Here is an 18,485-nt window from a genome sequence, read left to right on the forward strand (position 1 = left end):
TTCTCACCCTGACACTAAAACCAACACTTAACCCTCAAACTGTCCTTTGACAGTGTTGCAGAAAGTGAGGACAAAACAAAATGTCCTCACTCTGTCAGGCAAGCATTTTTTTTTGTCCTCACTATGTAGCATTTACAAGTGCACACAAACACACACACACACACACACACACACACAAACACACACACACACGCTTTCAGTTCAGTAAACGTGGTTTTCTTGTTTAACGTGAAGTCAGAGCCTTGTGGCAACAGTGGGAGGCAGTGTATTGTGTATGTGTATGTGTGTGTGTGTGTGTGTGTGTGAGAGAGAGAGTGACACGTTTCCTTAGCAACGCAAAATGTGTGATTCAAAAACAGCGACGTCACATCCTTCCCGTGGTGCTTAGCGAACCCAAATTGAACGATCGGCAAAAGAAAACATTTCTATCTTATATGCTCTGTTTTTAAGAGTAAGAAGCACAAAACTAAACATTTCAACTGGAACTAACTCCGCGACGAAAATTGATTCAACGGTGCGTAACGGGAAGAGGTTATCGGGGCACAGTAGGTGTTAATACGAGTCTAGATGGTGAACAAACAATGTTGCTAATGCATTAGCCGGACAGCTAGCTTAACATACGTTAGGTCAGCTGAGCTAGCGTTAGCATTAGCTTAGCTCTGTGTGCTGGAAGGTTGAATAATTTGGGTTTTTTTAATGCTGTGACTTGTAATAGACAGTTAGACTGTTGTCTAGATTATCACCACAAAGCAGTTGCGGTATCGTATTTCGCTCAGGATTATTTCTGGGAGTGCTTCCTGAAGGTGACTACAAAGTTTGTCTTTTCGTTATCATCCAGTTTAATGTGGTGGTCATCAGCTGAATGACTGTTGTGTTCTTTACTTGATAACCAATCGTTGTCTCGATTAGCGTGATACTCATTTTCCCATGATGAAATTACACAGCTTGTCACTTAGCCGAGTAGTCAGTTTCGTAAACAGGGGATCACTGATTAATTTTGTCATGTCAAAGTATATACTGGGCAGTATTGCTGAAACAACTAATGTATTAATCAATCATCTAAAGAAAACTGACGACAAAAACTTTTGCAATCCACTCATTGTTTAAGTAACGGATCAAGCAAAACACCTAACATTTGCAGATTCCATCTTACTAAATGTGAACATTTGCTACTTTTTTCCCCCTACTGTTAAAACAAGCTGTTTAAAGACGTCACTTTTCATTTCATGACATTTTATACGTAGAAGTACTCACAGATAAAGTGAAAAAATAGTAGGTTAATTTATTGTTAAAGCATAATGATTAAAATTAAAATTACCAAAAGTCAGCAAGACTCTCTTCCAAGTATCTCTTTGTTAGTAATCTGCTATCCTACATGTCTACTCAAAAAATGATTGTATGATTTTATGATTGTGTTGATCAGTTTTGTGTTATCCTGTTTTTCAGGCATCATGGATCAGGACTATGAGTGTAGGCTGCTCAGGCAGATAAACATCCAAAATGAAAACGCAAGCCCCATAGTAAGTAAATGAGACACACACTTTTTTGGACATCTTGTCCATTATGTCCCTGTCCTTGTACATTAGTAAGGTATATTTCCTTTCAATATATAATTCCTCCAGATGTGACCATGAATAAGTAAAGGCATACAGTCTTGACGAGTATGATTAAGTCATCATCATGACTGTAACATGTTGAAAGCCTCTCCCAAATGTTGTATGATGGGCGGAGAGGGTGTTTCTCTCCATCTGTTGGCAGAATAAATGCTTTAATGGGCCATTCTCTTTCATTTGACGGTGTCACGAGTGTTGAGTGAAACCAAGACCTTACTGGCCAAATGACTGGGTTTTGTGAATGTTGCCTCCTGTTGGTAACACCTTGAACAAATGCACCATCTGCCACTTAAATTATCTTCCTTTTGTCATCAACTTTTCAAATCACTGTCCAAGGCCTGTTTGTGTTTGGTCGCCAGTCAGAAAATGCTTTGTCCTCTCCTCCCTTGTGTAGAAAGCTGTAGGAGCAGTGCGAGCTCTGACACCCACCAGCTCCCCCCTATCCTCCCCTAGCAAGCACGGTGATCGCTTCATTCCCTCCCGGGCCGGAGCCAACTGGAGTGTCAACTTCCACCGCATCAATGTGAGTCTGCTTCAATACACCCAGGACTTCACTTTCTTTACCAAAAGAACAGTGGTCTCAGGATGGTTGATTATTGCCGACAAAGAAACATTATATATTATAATTTTCCTTCAATTTATCTGTACTTGCTTTTACACATTTATTTGACAGTGATCATTTATTTATTTCATTTTCTGACACAGGAAATTGAAAAGTCGCACAATCAAAATAGGAAAACCAAAGATGGCACTACAGACAGCAACAAAGGTAATGAATCCACCTTTATACCAAGCATCTAGAGATTAGGCAAATAAATGTAATATGACACAGTGTGTTGCAATAATTTTATTAGTACACTGGCACCAATGTCATGAAATATTCTGCTCTGCTACTGAGAGACAGGTACATCCTTCCTTTACTGCAGACATTTAAACTCTAAACTGTCGGAAGTTCAGCCTTTTGTCAATTAATTGCAGTTTGAAATTGGGGTGATGAGCGATGGCACACATGGATACATTTGTTGCCTTATTGAAAAGACTCGGAAAGCTCTTAATAATGGTGCAGTTTAATTAGCGGTTTGTTTTTCTCTTCAGTGTCCTAGCCACTTTGATGGTGGTGAAATTGTCATGATTGCAGAATCACCATTATCATAACTGGTAGTTAGTTTACAGAAATTATTGTGAAAGCGATGTATCATGAATTACCCTGTGATTCTCAGCCCCAAACGCATATGTTCCTCTCTGTTGTTGCTGGACATTTAGAGTGAGTTTTATCCCCTTTTCAGCTCATTTCCACCGGGATCCCTGTCTGCTCCAGTCAAACTTGATAATTTGACCTTCTCTTGTTTACTAAGCCAGAACAGGCTCATGGAAACTGGAGATAAGGACTAAACAAGGCTTAGTGAAAAATTCTCCCTGATCTTGAGATGTGAGAGAGAAGCTAAGAAATTGCAGAGGGAGCACAGTGTTTGAACTTAATCATTTGGACAGCGTGGTTTGATTTCCCCTCTGTCTCTTCCTCTGCCTTCAGCGGATGGTCTGGCTTACTCGGCTCTGCTGAAGAACGAGCTGCTAGGAGCAGGTATTGAGAAAGTCCAGGACCCCCAGTCAGAAGACCGCCGTCTGCAGCCGTCCACTCCTGCCAAGAGGAGCCTTTTTAGTGTAAAAACAGTTAACATATCTGCAACTTTTAATCTACTAGTTTTTGCTGTGTTTTTATGTATTTGTGTTTATATGTGTTTGTGTTTTGTAGTACTCTGTGAGTACCAAGAGGGCTCTGCCAGAGGAGGATGGAAACACAGTATCTCCATATTCTCTATCTCCTGTCAGTAGCAACAGGTAATACATTTTGCCTGCTATGTTCCCTCTTTAATTGAGGAGGAAAAGAGCAAAGCATCCCTCACTGTATTGTGTTGTGTATTGTAGCCAGAAACTGCTACGGTCGCCAAGGAAACCTACACGCAAAATATCCAAAATTCCTTTCAAAGTTCTGGATGCTCCAGAGCTACAGGATGACTTCTACCTCAACTTAGTGGACTGGTCGTCTCTGAATGTGCTCAGTGTTGGACTGGGTACCTGTGTCTACCTGTGGAGTGCCTGCACCAGCCAGGTGTGTATGATCTGTTTGTATTGAGCAAAATAAAGAGACAAAGAGGCCCGAAGCAATGGTCTTCACTGTGGTTAAAGATGATTGATGAGTATAAACTTTTCTCTCGAATAATGTTTCTAATCACGCTGGATCTGTCAGTTACGGGTTTCACTGGTTGTGTCCTACATATTAACCAAGAGAGTCTTAGAATGTAATTGAACTGCCCCCTGAATATTCATGTTCATGTTCACTCTCCATCTCTTCAGGTGACACGTCTATGTGACCTTTCTGTAGAGGGAGACTCAGTAACATCAGTGGGCTGGTCAGAGAGGGTGAGTTTGTCTGTTATCGTCTTTACATAACCAAAAGAAACCATCTCAAATATGGTTGAAGTCAAACCCTTAAACCAAAACCCTGATGATTTGAGCCATCGTTGGTCAAGGCTGTCACTTTATGTTCAATAAAGATGCAATTTGAGTTTTTGTGCATGGGCTCTGTTTCAATCTGTTTCAAAAGGAACAATCTCTTGTTCCTTTTTTTTTTTTTTTTTTTTTTAAATCATTTTTTGAAGTCATCACAGACTCTTCATACATCAGTGTAATATTCAAAGGGTGGTGTGTCTATTTTTAGGGTAACCTGGTGGCAGTGGGGACTCATAAAGGCTACGTACAGATCTGGGATGCAGCAGCAGGGAAGAAGCTGTCTGTTCTAGAAGGACACACAGCCAGAGTGGGTGAGTTGAGAGAGGCTTGAAAGACAAAGGTGGTGACAGTTGCACGAGTTGAAATATCACTACCATCATTAATTTTCACACAGTTGTTTCGCAACATCTCTCATTCATGGTCAGTGAATCATACTCTCTTGCTTCTGTGTTTTATTCTCTGCTGCCAGGTGCGTTGGCATGGAATGCGGACCAGCTGTCGTCTGGGAGCCGTGATCGGGTGATCCTGCAACGGGACATTAGAGCCCCACCTCTCCAGTCTGAGCGCCGTCTCCAAGGGCACAGACAGGAAGTTTGTGGGCTCAAGTGGAGCACAGACCACCAGCTGCTGGCCTCTGGTGGAAATGATAACAAGGTATGCAGACAGAGAATCTTACCTGTGCTTCTGTCAGCCACATGTCTGTGCCAGGACCACTTTTTTATAAATCCCCACAAACGTATTACTCTATTTCCTCTTCCCTTTGTTGTTTCAACCTCCTGTCTGCAGCTGCTTGTGTGGAACCACTCGAGTGTCCTCCCGGTGCAGCAGTACACGGAGCACTTGGCTGCAGTGAAGGCCATCGCCTGGTCTCCCCACCAGCACGGCCTGCTGGCCTCTGGAGGCGGCACCGCCGACCGCTGCATCCGCTTCTGGAACACTCTGACAGGCCAGCCACTGCAGTGCACCGACACTGGCTCTCAAGTCTGCAACCTGGCCTGGTCCAAGCACACTAACGAACTGGTGAGTCACCTGAAGTCTTTGTTTTGAACAGTGCTGCCCTGAACTAGATGCAGAAGAAGAACAACAGAGATTGTTTTATGATAAAAGAAGAAAGTAGATAGAAGATAAAAAGAGATAAAAAACCAGTTTTATTACTCTACACCCTGCACGTAGCATTGTGTATATCCTGTTTTCATGGTAAAGATGCCAGCTGTGCACACAGTAGTGAAGCAGTTTTGGAGTTGTTGGAAGTTGTCAGTATTGTTTCATTTTTGAGTTGTTCTGTTATTTTTCATCAGCCTTGCCTCCAATTCTTTAGCTAAGCCATGTATAATTTCCCTGCAGGTCAGCACACATGGTTATTCCCAGAACCAGATCCTGGTATGGAAGTATCCCTCTCTAACTCAAGTGGCCAAACTTACAGGACATTCCTACAGAGTACTCTACCTGGTCAGTATACTGTATATTGTGCCTTTTTAATACAAGTCTCATGTTGGACGTTGTCCGAGAATAACAACAGCTAAAACATTCCTGGAAAAGACATATGTCACGAACTGGCTCAAAGTTCATACAAAGAGGGAGGAAGAACACACATGCTTAAAAATCAAACAAAAGTCATTTTTTTAAAGTAACTTATTTGCATAACAAAACCAGACAGGTTGAATCAGTAAATTCAGTAGTGAATGGTAAGGGAGGTGAGAGAGAGACTGAGAAACTGAGCAGGCAGCTTTTAAAAGTTGCCCAGCCCACAGCCCAGGTGAACCACTTCTGGCTGACGACCACTCTGCTTGGCTGCTTCGTGAAAAGGGGGAGGAGAGACGGCGAGCAGCAACAGGCCAGACACAGCAAAACAGGAGTGGTCGTTACACATATAAACCAAAATCTAGTAGGGAAAAAGATAAAAAGAATTAAATATACACACACAGACGTACTGTATACTGTATCTACAGTGCACCCAGAAAGTCCTTAAACCCCTGCAGCCTTATGCTAAAATTAAAAAAGAAAACCCTCATCAATCTACACTCGACACCCCATAATGAAGAAGGGAAAACCAAATTTTAGAAAAAGAAATATGTTAAAAAGGAAAAACCTGAAATATCACATTGACAGAAGTGTTTACACACTTTCCTATGACTGTAGAAATTTAGCTCAGGTGCCTCCCATTTCTGTTAGTCATCTTTGAGATGTTTCAACACCTTGACTGGAGTCCATCTGTGGTAAAGTAAATGTATTGGACATAATTTGGAAAGAAACACATCTGTCTGTATAAGGTCTCAGAGCTGACAATGCATAACAGAGCCAAAAGCAAGACACGAGGTATGAAATGTTTAGGAGTATTTTTCATTATTCATCTTTATGTGCATTTTAAGGAAATGGAATAAACTAATTACTTTAAAATTTCTGAATGTTTTTATTTAATCATAATTATTTTATCCACTAAAACAACAAAAAAATCCTATACTGATTACATACTGTTAAAATACTGTATATGTGCAGGCCATGTCACCTGATGGAGAGGCCATTGTGACGGGGGCTGGAGATGAAACACTTCGGTTCTGGAACGTCTTTAGCAAGATGAGATCCACAAAGGTATTTACTCTCTATTTTTATATTTAGGCCTACGTCGTTGTTTGTTTTGTTTTTGTCTCTATATCTGCTCTCTATTTGTTGCATTCCCTCTATAGGATTTCAAAAACCATATTGCATTTTTCCCAGTGGTCTTTGTTTTACCTTCTTGTGTCTCCCTCCCTCTTTCAGGAGTCGGTGTCAGTACTGAACCTCTTCACAAGGATCCGGTAGTAAGCACACCTCTGTACTACGAGGGAATAAAGCCAGGAGGGGAATTTATCTTTGCATGTATGAAGCTGTAAATTGCCCCTGTGTTTGAGTATTCACCTCAGTAGTCTACAGAGGGCACCCCTCGACTGCCCTTAGTTTATTGGCCAAATTGTAGCTGGTGGTGGGAGGAGCGGTAGAGATGCACAGGCTGAGTGTCGAGGGCAGAGGACATGCATACAGTACGTACAGTATTCCACCTCCTCCTGAATAATGATGGAGCCACTGACTCCTCCAGCAGACCAGAGATCTCTGATGAGGAGGAGAATTTGGGGCGTTATTTCCCCATGTGATTATGTTCTGTTTACAGGCCGATGTTGTGCATACCTGCCAAATATTGAGTTTGTCTGTTTGATTGTCTATTTATTTTGTTTTGTTTTTGTTTTGGTTTTTTTACTTATTTTTAACACATATTCTTACTGGTGTGTTTGTTTTGAAGGCTGGTAAACTTCCTTTTATGTGTGTAACTGCAGCTTTTGGTCTGATCTGTGGAGTATGTTTGGCTTTGTTCAGGTCTTTGCAGAAAAATCCAAGCTCATCTTTTTGTATTTTACATGTACACTGACAACAGATTACATAATCCTGTGCCAGTCTGAGAACTGTTAATGATTAACAAGGATTGGTCCTGTTTTTTTAGATTTGACAAGTTCATTTTACTCTAATGATATTAAGCCTTATTGGCAAATATTGTTTCATCATTTCTCAAGAAAAGTCAACACATCGTAGAAGAAAATAACTATTTGGTAACGCTGTACATTAGATCTGTTGCTTGCAAAAATAATACACTTGAAAATGAGAAGATTTTAATGTGACTTGTGTGGATACTTTTCACTCATCTTGTTTCCTTACTTTCTTAAATGGAAAATCAGGCGAGCAAAAATTAAAACAAAAACACTTTGGTTTATTAGTGCAGTTTGTAACACAGTTAAAACATTTGGGAATAAACCAGACAGTGTAATGCTGTTCTGTGCAGAGCTTCTGGTTTGTGCTGCGTCTGCTAAGATATTCAAGCTTGGGGCACTTGTCTTTTGCTACTTCAGACCATTTGTGTTGAGCAGTCATGCTATTGTATTTTTTTTAATCTAGAAAAAAAAAATTCATATCATCTGCAACATTCTCTCCCAATTTTGATTTTCTTTTTCCTCTGTTTGAATGTTTGAGTCAGCTAGCGTGCCACATTTAAATGAATGCTATTTATTTGTGTTGTGAAAGGTTCTTGTACAGAAGTGGCGTGTTTGTTTACTAATGTTCTCTGAAGGAAGCTGATGGGCAGTTTCACTGTTCAACTCTGTGGAAATTTCTCTTAATGCCACTTCAGAATCAAGACAATGCTGCCAACTTGAATCACAGAAAGAATGTTAAAAAGAAAAATATTTCTGTACTGAGAGATAATCAACAATTAAATGACCATATCTTCTACCTTTCTTGTCACTGTTTTATTGTCCAATTACTGAAGAGTAGATGCAATGGCTCACAAACATGTAGGATACTTTTTTTTTTAAGAAGGCTAAATAATAATAATAATAATAAAAATGCATTCAGTGAAAAACACATTTTTGTCCTCTTGGATGTAATATCTCAGTGACACCTTGAGTGGAATCTGTTAAATTTTGCACAAATGTTTGCACTTAAATATACGAACTGATTAGATTTTGATGGTCAAAGGTCATTGTGACCTCACAAAACACATTTTTTGGGCATAACTCAAGAATTCATACACTAATTATCCATCCATTATCTATACCACTTATCCGAACTGGCTGGAGCCAATCCCAGCTGACACTGGGCAAGGTTGGGGTACACTCTGGACAGGACACCAGCCTATCACAGGGCTGACATTCACCAATTATGACAAATGCAATGAAGTGATGACATTTTTATGACATCCAATTGGTCAAAGGTCAACTTCCCTGTGAAATCGTAATGCAGGAACATGTAACCCAGTGCGATGGTGTGGCTCATGTACGAGTTTTTAATCATTTCAATCATCAATCAAAATAACTACAGATAGGCAAAATATTAAAAGAAAAAAACAATGCTGAGTGTCTTCCAGCTTCCATGCTCTGTGTCTCTGAAGCTTTACTGGAGGGATGGAACCATCCTTATGAAAAATATTGCTTCATCTGGGGTTTTGATGGTGGTGCCTAACACGTTAGTCAATCTCCAATAGGTGTTCATTTGGGCTGAGTCATGGTGACTATGAAAGCGGAAGCATATGATTCACATGGTTCACATATTGTACAGAATAATTTTCTCCTTTGTCACCTGTCTGAACGATTTTCAGCAGATGTGGTTTCTTGTGTTGTTCAAATGCAAAGAGAACACCAGAGGGAGCCATCCTATGAGCTGTTTCAGATTCAGTGATTCAGTGCTACACTGCTGCTACCACACCCATACAATCAACCTTGACCATGTTGCCTTAAAGGTGAGAATCAGGTCTAAAAGTCACCAGAAGAATATCCCACCGGTACTGTTGACTGCCTATGTAACAAGCCATGAGGAAGGTTAAACATCTCAACAGGCAGCTAACGTCCCCACAAGGTATCTGGTTCCACTTTATCCTCAGTTTAGGTCCACATTTGTTAGAGGGAGAGTTCTAACAGCCGCAAAACACCCCGCGGCTTCACCTTGGTCCCTGGAAGTCTGTAAATTTTTATCATATTACCAGTCCAGCCCACGCAAGCATAGTTTTGACCCAGAGCATGAAAAATAACAAATGTTCACCGCCTCCAAAAGCTCCCACACCTCTGCTTGTGCCCTGTGGCCTATCCAAACTCATTCTTACACATTTAAACAGCAAATGGGTTTTTATCAGTGTAAACAACAGCTGGAGGCTCTAAATACATGAAGAAAAGAAGGGACCGTGAATGATTCTGCTCCTGTGTTTTTGAAACATTTACAGATGGAAAGCAGAAATCATCCATAGTTGAGACTGAATTTAACAAGCGAAAAATAAAATAGTGACAAATACCACTATTAATTTTGTGACTTCTGAAACTAAAGATCGTGAAGCGTTTTTGTTTTTTTTCTGTGAGATGACGATCAGGTACTGTAGGCCTATGTGACTCAGCTTCTATCAACACCGAGCCCTTCTCCCCTTCAAACTCCATTATAATGTCATCTAAATAACATGCATGGTCCATTATAGTGATCAGATAAATCATCTGAATGGAAGACATTCATCTGTGGCTCTCGGTGGGCACATGTTAACATTAAGCCCTGAAAGCAGAGGGGAGAACAGAGGGGGATCACTAATATGCATAATCCTACCTCCTGATGTTTCTATCAAGAGGCACAGAGTGCGATGTTCGTTATACAACTAAAGCCTCACAACACAGCGAGCAGGATCTTCCCCCAGGTTCCTCGCTAAGCCTGACTCTTGAGTTGCATTGATAACCAGCCTGCAGGGATATCAAAGGAACAAGGCCTTTGTGATAACTAATAGTTGCAGCCACCCAGGATCCTTTTTGGTCATTTTGTCAGAGGGAAAAGAGCACAGAGAGGGTCACTCATGTGCCTTATTCACAAACAGACGCTAGTCACTCACCCCAGCGGCACCTTTGCATTCATAACATGGGGGGTTGGGAGGGTGTTTTTCCACAGCCTGTAAACTGTAACAAGATTCCAACTAGCAGGTGTCAGAGACAAGGGGCTACGATTTAAACAACCCAATGAAAATGATAAAAAAAACAAACAAACAAACAAACAAAAAAGATCAAAGAACAACATAAAGATTCAAGGAATTCAGTGAGTTCTTGAAGCGTCGTAAGATTTTGGTAAAATGTCACAGGGGACCCTGAATGCAGCAGGAAACATCCTTGTCATGGTGCCATTTACTGGGAGTGAAATTATTGCCGTAATGGCCGCTATTGGTTAATATAAAAAAGTGGGTTCCGGTTCTATTTAGTAAAAACACTCAAGTATATTTTTTCGCAAATATGAAGAGTTGCGTCCTTTTCTCTGCTTGTCTCTATAAAGTGAAGACTAATAACACGATGGGCTCTGTATGCTTTTGAGTTGTTAAATGGAGACAACATGAGACAAACATTAAATTCTGAACAGGATTCTTTATGTTTTTGTATAAAATTTGGTTTTCCAATAATTCTGGCTGCTTGCTGATAGTGTTCATATTTTTATAAGAGTGTGTAAATGTATGGATCCTTAGAGACCTCTTTCATAAGGCAGACGCCACCTAAGTGTCTAACTCCTGACAAAGCTTTTTAATACTCTGATGCTTACCAAACATTGGTATTGTTGTTGTGATAAGTGATCCTAAGGCCAAATTCTTCACTACTTACAAATATCAAAAGTCAAATTTCATTTAATTCACAGTAAAGGAAAAAGAGTGTTTATCTGTATCACCAGGACCACACCTCTGCTGACTGTGACAGTGCTGCTCAGTTTATTCAAATGTAAAGCCCCCCATCACTTTTTGTACTTGTGCCTCAACATAAATCTAATAATGTTAAACTAATGTAATTTTAAAACAAAACTCTAAGCTTTTAGACTTAAGAAAGAGTTGCAAATTTAAATCACTCTCTTGTATCCTACCAGTCTGCAACTACTGCTAAAATGTTGAGGTCAAACACTATGAGCAACTGTAAAACTGAGTAACTGTAATACAATTTATGTCATGTAAAGATGGCACAGTGAGTGAATAACAGGGACACCAGCTCTGATTATTATCTCCCGAACCTCTGAAGAGACTCCTGTCTAATTTTGTGCTTTGTCCGACACATGCTTTCTCTCTATAGACAAAATCTTACCTTGATGGGGTTCTGAAGTAGTCTATGTACATCCAGGTGCTGTTTTTGGGAGACAGTGTTATTCAGGCTACAACTGATGGATGACTTCAGCTTTGAGAACAACCATCTATTGCTGAAATTTACACCATTCAGTGGAAAAATGTATACTTCAGATCGGTTTTCATCCCGCTAATCATTTTTTTTTTTTTTTTTACAGCTTCCTCTCTTCTTTAAAAACACTGATAAGTATTAGAACCAGGATGCAGATGTTCTGTTACACCTACGTACAGAGCTAAATTACCAATCTGCTGTAATTGTCCATGAGATGCTTTAATGGTATGTTCTCAGTGGTATACTACATTGTGGCGCTGATAGCTTTGAGTTGAGCTTGTAGTTTGACTGAGTGCGTGAATGTATTTGCACATCAGGATAAATTGCCAGTTGTTTCTTAAAGCTATTTATTTTACAGTTGTCCAGCCTCCACAGCCCTCAGGCATGTAACATTTCACTCTTGTTGTTTCCATTGCAGATTAATTAGATGCCTAATCTTGATCTCACAGATCAGCTTTAATTCAATTACATCTGAGCTCCTCACTACACAGTCAGGATCTCAGGTGAAGTTTTTTTCCACTCTTGGGGCGCATGATTTCAATTTAGGATTTGTGTGTGTGTGTGTGTGTGTGTGTGTGTGTGAGGTGTTTCCTCGATCTGATTAAAACAGCAGAAAATTGCACTGGTTTATTCCTACAGTAATCAAGCCTGACCGCAAACCTTTCCCTAAATAGAAATCCAAGTACTTTCCATCGATGTAGCCTATATCCTCAGCCTCCATACGTCTTATTCACATGCATCCTTAACCTTCATATAATGTAATTTAGCTGCTGGTTTGGGCCGCACCCTTAACAAGGTCTGAAAAAAGCCCGCGTCCATTGGCCTCCTCTCGCAGTCGTCACTCCGCAGCGACCCGCCTCCTCCTTGTCTTCTCCCGAGCAGCAGACGTATATAAACACACGTCTCCGTCTTCCTCCAGCTTACCCAGTAACATCACGATGTGACCATTACGTGGAGCGGAGATATGGGAGGGCGCACAAGCGCCGACTGTGGCTGAAAAGCCCCAACAGCGAAAGACACGTCGGCGTCACCTGTTGTTCCCGTCGGTAAACGGTGAGTCCATCACTTCCAGCCTTTATCCTGGTTGATTTCTGAAGAGGATGCAGTCGGGCTGTTTATTCTGCAGCATATCAACATGTTTGCATTGCTCTCGCGTTGCCTTTACCTTTTTTTTTTTTTTTTTTTTTTTTTTTTTTTGTGGTAATTTTGCACTTCAGCATGAATAAAGCAAAGAGCCTTCGAGCCACACAAGGAAAAGCAGAAATAGCAGAGTTCAAATCCCGATTGCGTCTGAGGGAAATTAAATGACAACCTCTTCCTCCTCTTCCTGCCTCGCCTGCGGGGGGGGGGGGGGGGGGGGGGGGGGGTGCGGGAGAGAGAGAGGGGGGAAATGTTTATCATGTCGTCATGTTGCCGTGATTTGTAAGAGAAAAGGTAACTGAGGTTACTTTACGTCAGGACCAGGGTCGCCACAGATTATATATGTCACGTCTCAGACGCGTTGTGGGGCTTTATAACCTCCTGAGAGAAAACTTCGGTGCAGCAACAGGTGGCATGTTTTTTCCCGGGCCGGAATCGAGGCGAGATGCTGAGGTGGAGATGGACGCGGAGGAAGTAGGGCGTCATTCAGCACCGAGACCCTGGACAGCTCCCACGTCGAGGGCCACTCACTTTCATTTAGCTGCGATCTGGAATAACGGGGGTGGGGGGGGGGGGGGGGGGGGGGGGGGGGGTTGTCGCCTTTTTTTTTTTAAACTATATTGACATGTCTGTTGAATATTAACACAACCTAATGGTCCAGCTGCTGTTTGGAAACTAAATGGAGGATTTTTCGAGAGGCGTACTGTATGTTTATGAATGCCAGTGTGGAAGAGCAACAGCGAATAAGGTCTCTTCTTTTCCATCAGTGCCATATGATAATGTCTTCAGTGGACATCTTTGACCATCTCCTCTGGGGTCTCCTCTTGTTGTCTTGCTCAGCACCCCTCTTTTCTCTAGTTTGCACTCAAGCCCCAACCCCCCCCCCCCCCCCCCCCCTCCCATTCCCTCCTTTCTTGCATCCTTGCCTCCTTCCCTCCTTCCTTCCTCCCTTCCTTCCTCTCACTAAACTGTCCCCAGCTTCCCATCCCCCTCTTCCACTGACTCCCAGTCTTGTTGCATAGCTACCAGCTCAGAAACATACTGGAGATGCAGGACAATCTGTCTGTCTCTTTTCTCTCTCTCTCTCTCTCAGTCCAATTGTGACTTATTGTAAAGGAAAACACAAATCACTTGAGTTGAGGTTCTGCGTTCACATCTCCATTCTTTCCATTTTCTTAACTGTGCACAGCATAGGGTTTCTGTTCATTGCATATGGTGAACAGCATTAATTCTAAGTGCCTGTGCTGTGATCCTGTTTCTCTCTCTATGTGTTCCTACCCTCCTCCTCCTCCTCCTCCTCCTGTCCCCTCTTTTGAGAGGAGCTGAAAGGTTGGCATTACAACAACAAAGGAAGGATGGAATGTCAACAGGCTTCAGAGAGAAATGGATTGAGGGAAACACAGAGATGGGAATTAGACGTAGTGTTTCCATCTCCGCCATCTGAAGTTCACAACCTATCAATGCGCCACCAGCCAGTGGTCGGGCGCTCTGCAACACCTGTGACACATGTATATCCTGAAATGCTCTGAAGTCCCCAAAGCTGCAAAATCAATAGATCCTGTTTGACATTGGTACAGTGGAGGGAAGATTCAGACTTTAGTATGTCAAGGTTTGGTTGTGTAACAAGCTTTTCTTTTATTACAGATTGAAGCAGTGCATGAGGACAGAAAGGAGGGGATGCAGAGGGGAAGTGTTGGTAGTGCTGAGTGGAAGACTAGTGATTTTGTTGTGACGCTGATCAAAGAACAACAAGTCCCAGTCTGCCTCTCAGCACAAGCAGTCTCCTTCAGTCTCCATCAGCTTTAACCTGCACGTATCTTCGATTCAGAATCTGTTCACTGTTTCACTGTTGGGTTTTCCTGTTTATATGAAACGTACCCCTTAAAACGCACTTACAATGTTCTGATTCAGCCCAGTGTGACTATATGTAGCCTTAACGTGAGAGCATAATTTAACCAAGGATATCAATTGAACTGAATCATGCACGATGAAAACTGCTCCTAAACCTGTTGTGTAATATTGTAACAATGACATACAGCAGCACACTTTGTTCAAAACAGCCATAAAATAATCTGGTGTTACTGTTTGGAGTTCATTTCTAAATTTTTATTGTTCATTCATTAATCTGCATTGGCACTTACAGATTCTCTAGCCTTTTTTTATAGGTTTAATAAAACTCGAATGAAAACCTCTCATGTGTATTGCATTTACTCACATCAGCACCAATATCCACATGACAGGGTTGGATCTGAAAACACACTGGGCGCAGAGGAAATCCCAAAGTAAAAAAAAACACAAAAAAAAAAACCCACACTGTGTCCAATTTACTACGCTCTATTCTCCTCAAACGTATCAGTCGTCCTTGATGAGACCAAAAAGCTTTACTTAACTCATTACTATGTGCAACACTTTCAGTACTTTGAGGACTAAATACATGTGATCCATCAGTAAGAGGGGTCTAAATCCCTCTGTGGACTTAAGGAGCTGCCTCAGTCACTGTAATGTGCTGTAGTAGTTTCTTCAGTATGTGAGTGACCATGTGAAAAAAAAAAGGGAAGCCAGTCTCCAAGCTTTGATGTGCAGAGGGTAACTAACAGGAGAGGTCATCATGGTGGTGTGTTATTCACACCAAATGATGACAGTAACATAAAGCCAACCAAGGAGGCCTAATTATTATTTTATTATTAATATTATTATTATTATTTATTTTCTTAAGTGGTGGCCGGCTGACCTGACTTTCTGCACGTTGACTAAGACATTGCTGAGCTGCATGGTGCCAAAGAAACCATTCACTGTGAACCTAGTAGCGCTGTTCATTAGGATCAGAAATCACTAGGGAAGGAGTCCTGTGCTCAAATTATCCAGTCATGTGTTTCCTTTGCCCTGTATCACACTGCCAGTATTTGGTCTTCTCATGAGCTCGATGCAGATCTGGGTCCTTTCTGATCTTTGATTAATATCAGTAAATAGACCTGAGCAAATGTAAGATATCTACAGTCGCTACAAAGACACAGAGGTGTGTTCACACAGCACAAGTCTGATCCTGCCCCCCACTCCACCACTGGTTTACCGGCTGATGCCATGTTCATAGAGATAAGGGAAATTAACTGACAAAGAAGAGAAAAATATACTAACAGACACAGACATAGAATTAAAATATGTCAAATCCCACCACATCACCGAGAAACAGAAGATTATGTCAAATTTCACCAACTGTATTTAAATATATAAAAATCATAGGAGGGGAACACAGATAAATCTAGACTAAAGAAATTATTTGAAAAAAAAGACTGAAAAGGCTTGAGGTTATAGACATAAACAATGTGAAAACAGACCACATATACTCAGGCTTTTTTGCTGTTGTTACCAGGATACCTGCATGAGTGACCCAACGAGATCCCAATTTTTGTCACGCATGGCAAACATGGTGTGTAGAACAAAAAGAAAAAACCAAAAAAAAAAAAACATGCCAATCTGAAATGAAACAAAGTCACTTCATTTATTTTTGATACATCTGAACATATCAATGCAAAGTAATGATTGTTTGATTTAGTATCTTTGAAATTCAAAGCTGACATGAAACCAACATGCAAGTTACATCTGAAGGATGAATCACCTTTATCTCCACTGACACTAAAGGCAAAAATCAATCATGTCACCATCTCCTGTTAATATTGATCAGAGACAATGCTCACAGCCCCTCTCCACTCACAGAGGCTTGAAACGTTTTAATTAAAAATGCATCGTGGATGGTCTCATTCACACTGCACCCTGTAAGTCTCCAGATTGGCGGCATGCTGGTTTTTCATATATAAAAACCAGGGACTGGCTTGTGTTGCTAAGCAACACAAAAGAGTCAAGTGCATTTGTTTATTGGCCAATAAGAATGCAGACAAAGTTTCAAGGTTTTCGAGGAAGGTCCTGTAATAATATAACTCACAGAAAAAATAGAGGCGAGCATTGTCTAATAACAACCTCTCATATATATCAGGGAGGGTATAAATAGTGTAATGCATAAAGAAGTTCCTCCCCTCCATCCTCAAACAGATCATAAAACAGCTTTCAGGCTGTTGGGTAAAAATGTGGCTGATTTACTGTTGGTTTTAGCTCCATACAGAACATACAAATTACAGCTAAATACCCTCTCTCTCTTCTCCTCTGGTAAACAGGTTCTTTAAATTTAAATGCTCAACAGTGATCACACTATGATGCTCTCTGGCTATATTCCTGGTATGATCAGTTTTGTTTGTACTGTACATATTGTTTCGTTATGTTGATCTGTTCATAAAGAAAAAGGGGGAAAGTGTGATCATCTCCAGTTTCCAAGGGAAAAAAAAGTCATGTTTACCTCTATTACATATCTACCTCCAGCATTTTGGGCCCCCAAGCACCTGTGCCACCCACTGGATGGGGGCAGAATCACACCTCACGGCCATAACCAGGCACATATGGTTCTTTATTTGTCCCATTTTGCCTGAATTAAAACTGAAACCTACTATGACCTTGTGACAAGATTCACAGTCAATTGATACTTGAGTTCATAATTATTGTGTCTGAACAATGAAAGCTGTTGCCAAGTGCCCAGGCAGACGGTTTCTTGAAAAATGAAAATGGTAGAAAATAGTGATGGATGTGTAAAAGGAAGTGCACAACAGGTGACAAATTGCAGCAGACACGTTCTCAAGAGCACAGACCTTGTGTAATGCATGTACTCCCTCCTCGTTGTTATTACTATCTGGGCACCCAGCCTGGCGTGATGGTATGCCAACTGTTCCCCGATGTCTGTACTGGCACCCATCACCAGCAGCACCCTGGCACCTCGGAGGGACTCTGGGGGAGGGAGAGGCAGTCGGCAGTCAGCAGTCAGCATGTGGCTACATGTGTGGTCAGGAAGAGCAGGAATCGGGAGAGAAGATGTCTGCTCGTCATCAAAGCAGGGCTGACATTTGACGAACAGACACAGATCAACCCTGTTATCAGACAGAAGCTCCACCTCATGGCAGATTGTGATTGACATAAAATAATTACAAATATCTGAGCAGGGTCATCTTTAATATCATTTAGTTGGTGCTGAGTAATTTACAAACATGAAATAAATTGTAGTGATAAAGGACAAGCAGTCGTGACTAATTATGTGATCTTCTAATCATCCAGTCTTTACAGCGTTCCCTTTCATAAGATGCACCAGGGACCGTAGGACAAATAACTGCTGCTGTTATCAGCATATTTACTGAAAACAGGAGAAAGCTATTCACTACAAAACAGAAGCCATTTGCACAGTCAGTGTATGAAGCATTCTGATAGACCGCTTTAGGGGGCATCACTAACAATTACAAAGTAATCAATAAGGATTATGATAATGTTTAGAGTGTCTACTGCTGTAAGATAAACAGACATTTACATGATTCTGATCCTAAATTATCTGTGGTGTAAGTTAATAGCTGTCTGTTCTCCTGATTTCATTGGCCTTTAAATACAGAAGCTAATCAGGAATTTGATTAAAATAGGAAACAACAAGGTGAAGCAGCAG

The 18,485-nt window shown here is 41.2% G+C and overlaps 1 protein-coding gene and 1 long non-coding RNA gene across 4 annotated transcripts; both read left to right on the forward strand.

Moving 5' to 3' along the window:
- Positions 1 to 366: 366 nt before the first annotated feature.
- Positions 367 to 8,378, forward strand: LOC139629294 (fizzy-related protein homolog). Of its 3 annotated transcripts, none has more exons than XM_071491832.1 (14): positions 367 to 545; positions 1,447 to 1,520; positions 2,008 to 2,136; positions 2,319 to 2,382; positions 3,145 to 3,275; positions 3,367 to 3,452; positions 3,540 to 3,723; positions 3,969 to 4,034; positions 4,333 to 4,435; positions 4,594 to 4,778; positions 4,911 to 5,144; positions 5,469 to 5,573; positions 6,621 to 6,713; positions 6,882 to 8,378. In XM_071491832.1, exons 2-14 carry the CDS (start codon positions 1,452 to 1,454, stop codon positions 6,921 to 6,923), a joined length of 1,491 nt encoding a protein of 496 aa, XP_071347933.1. In that variant the 5' UTR covers positions 367 to 545; positions 1,447 to 1,451; the 3' UTR covers positions 6,924 to 8,378. The 3 variants fall into 3 exon arrangements, with proteins under 3 accessions (XP_071347933.1, XP_071347932.1, XP_071347934.1); XM_071491831.1 differs by having other exon boundaries at positions 377 to 514; XM_071491833.1 differs by lacking the exon at positions 367 to 545 and adding an exon at positions 666 to 803.
- A 4,285-nt stretch (positions 8,379 to 12,663) lies between these two features.
- On the forward strand, positions 12,664 to 15,147 carry LOC139629277 (uncharacterized). The gene is made up of 2 exons (XR_011692935.1): positions 12,664 to 12,868; positions 14,600 to 15,147. It is a non-coding gene; the product is annotated as an uncharacterized lncRNA (long non-coding RNA).
- Positions 15,148 to 18,485: the final 3,338 nt, after the last annotated feature.

Source organism: Trachinotus anak, unplaced genomic scaffold, assembly GCF_046630095.1.
Source record: "Trachinotus anak isolate AG129_WGS33_773 ecotype Australia unplaced genomic scaffold, CSIRO_AGI_Tana_v1 ptg000012l, whole genome shotgun sequence".
Classification (NCBI taxonomy): domain Eukaryota; kingdom Metazoa; phylum Chordata; class Actinopteri; order Carangiformes; family Carangidae; genus Trachinotus; species Trachinotus anak.

Bases quoted from the DNA above. Each gene is read 5' to 3' on its own strand.
- LOC139629294 (XM_071491832.1), top strand. From the start codon at position 1,452: ATGGATCAGGACTATGAGTGTAGGCTGCTCAGGCAGATAAACATCCAA. The intron at 1,521-2,007 runs GTAAGTAAATGA...TCCCTTGTGTAG, and splicing joins ATGAAAACGCAAGCCCCATA to AAAGCTGTAGGAGCAGTGCG. The intron at 3,453-3,539 runs GTAATACATTTT...TGTGTATTGTAG, and splicing joins TCTCCTGTCAGTAGCAACAG to CCAGAAACTGCTACGGTCGC.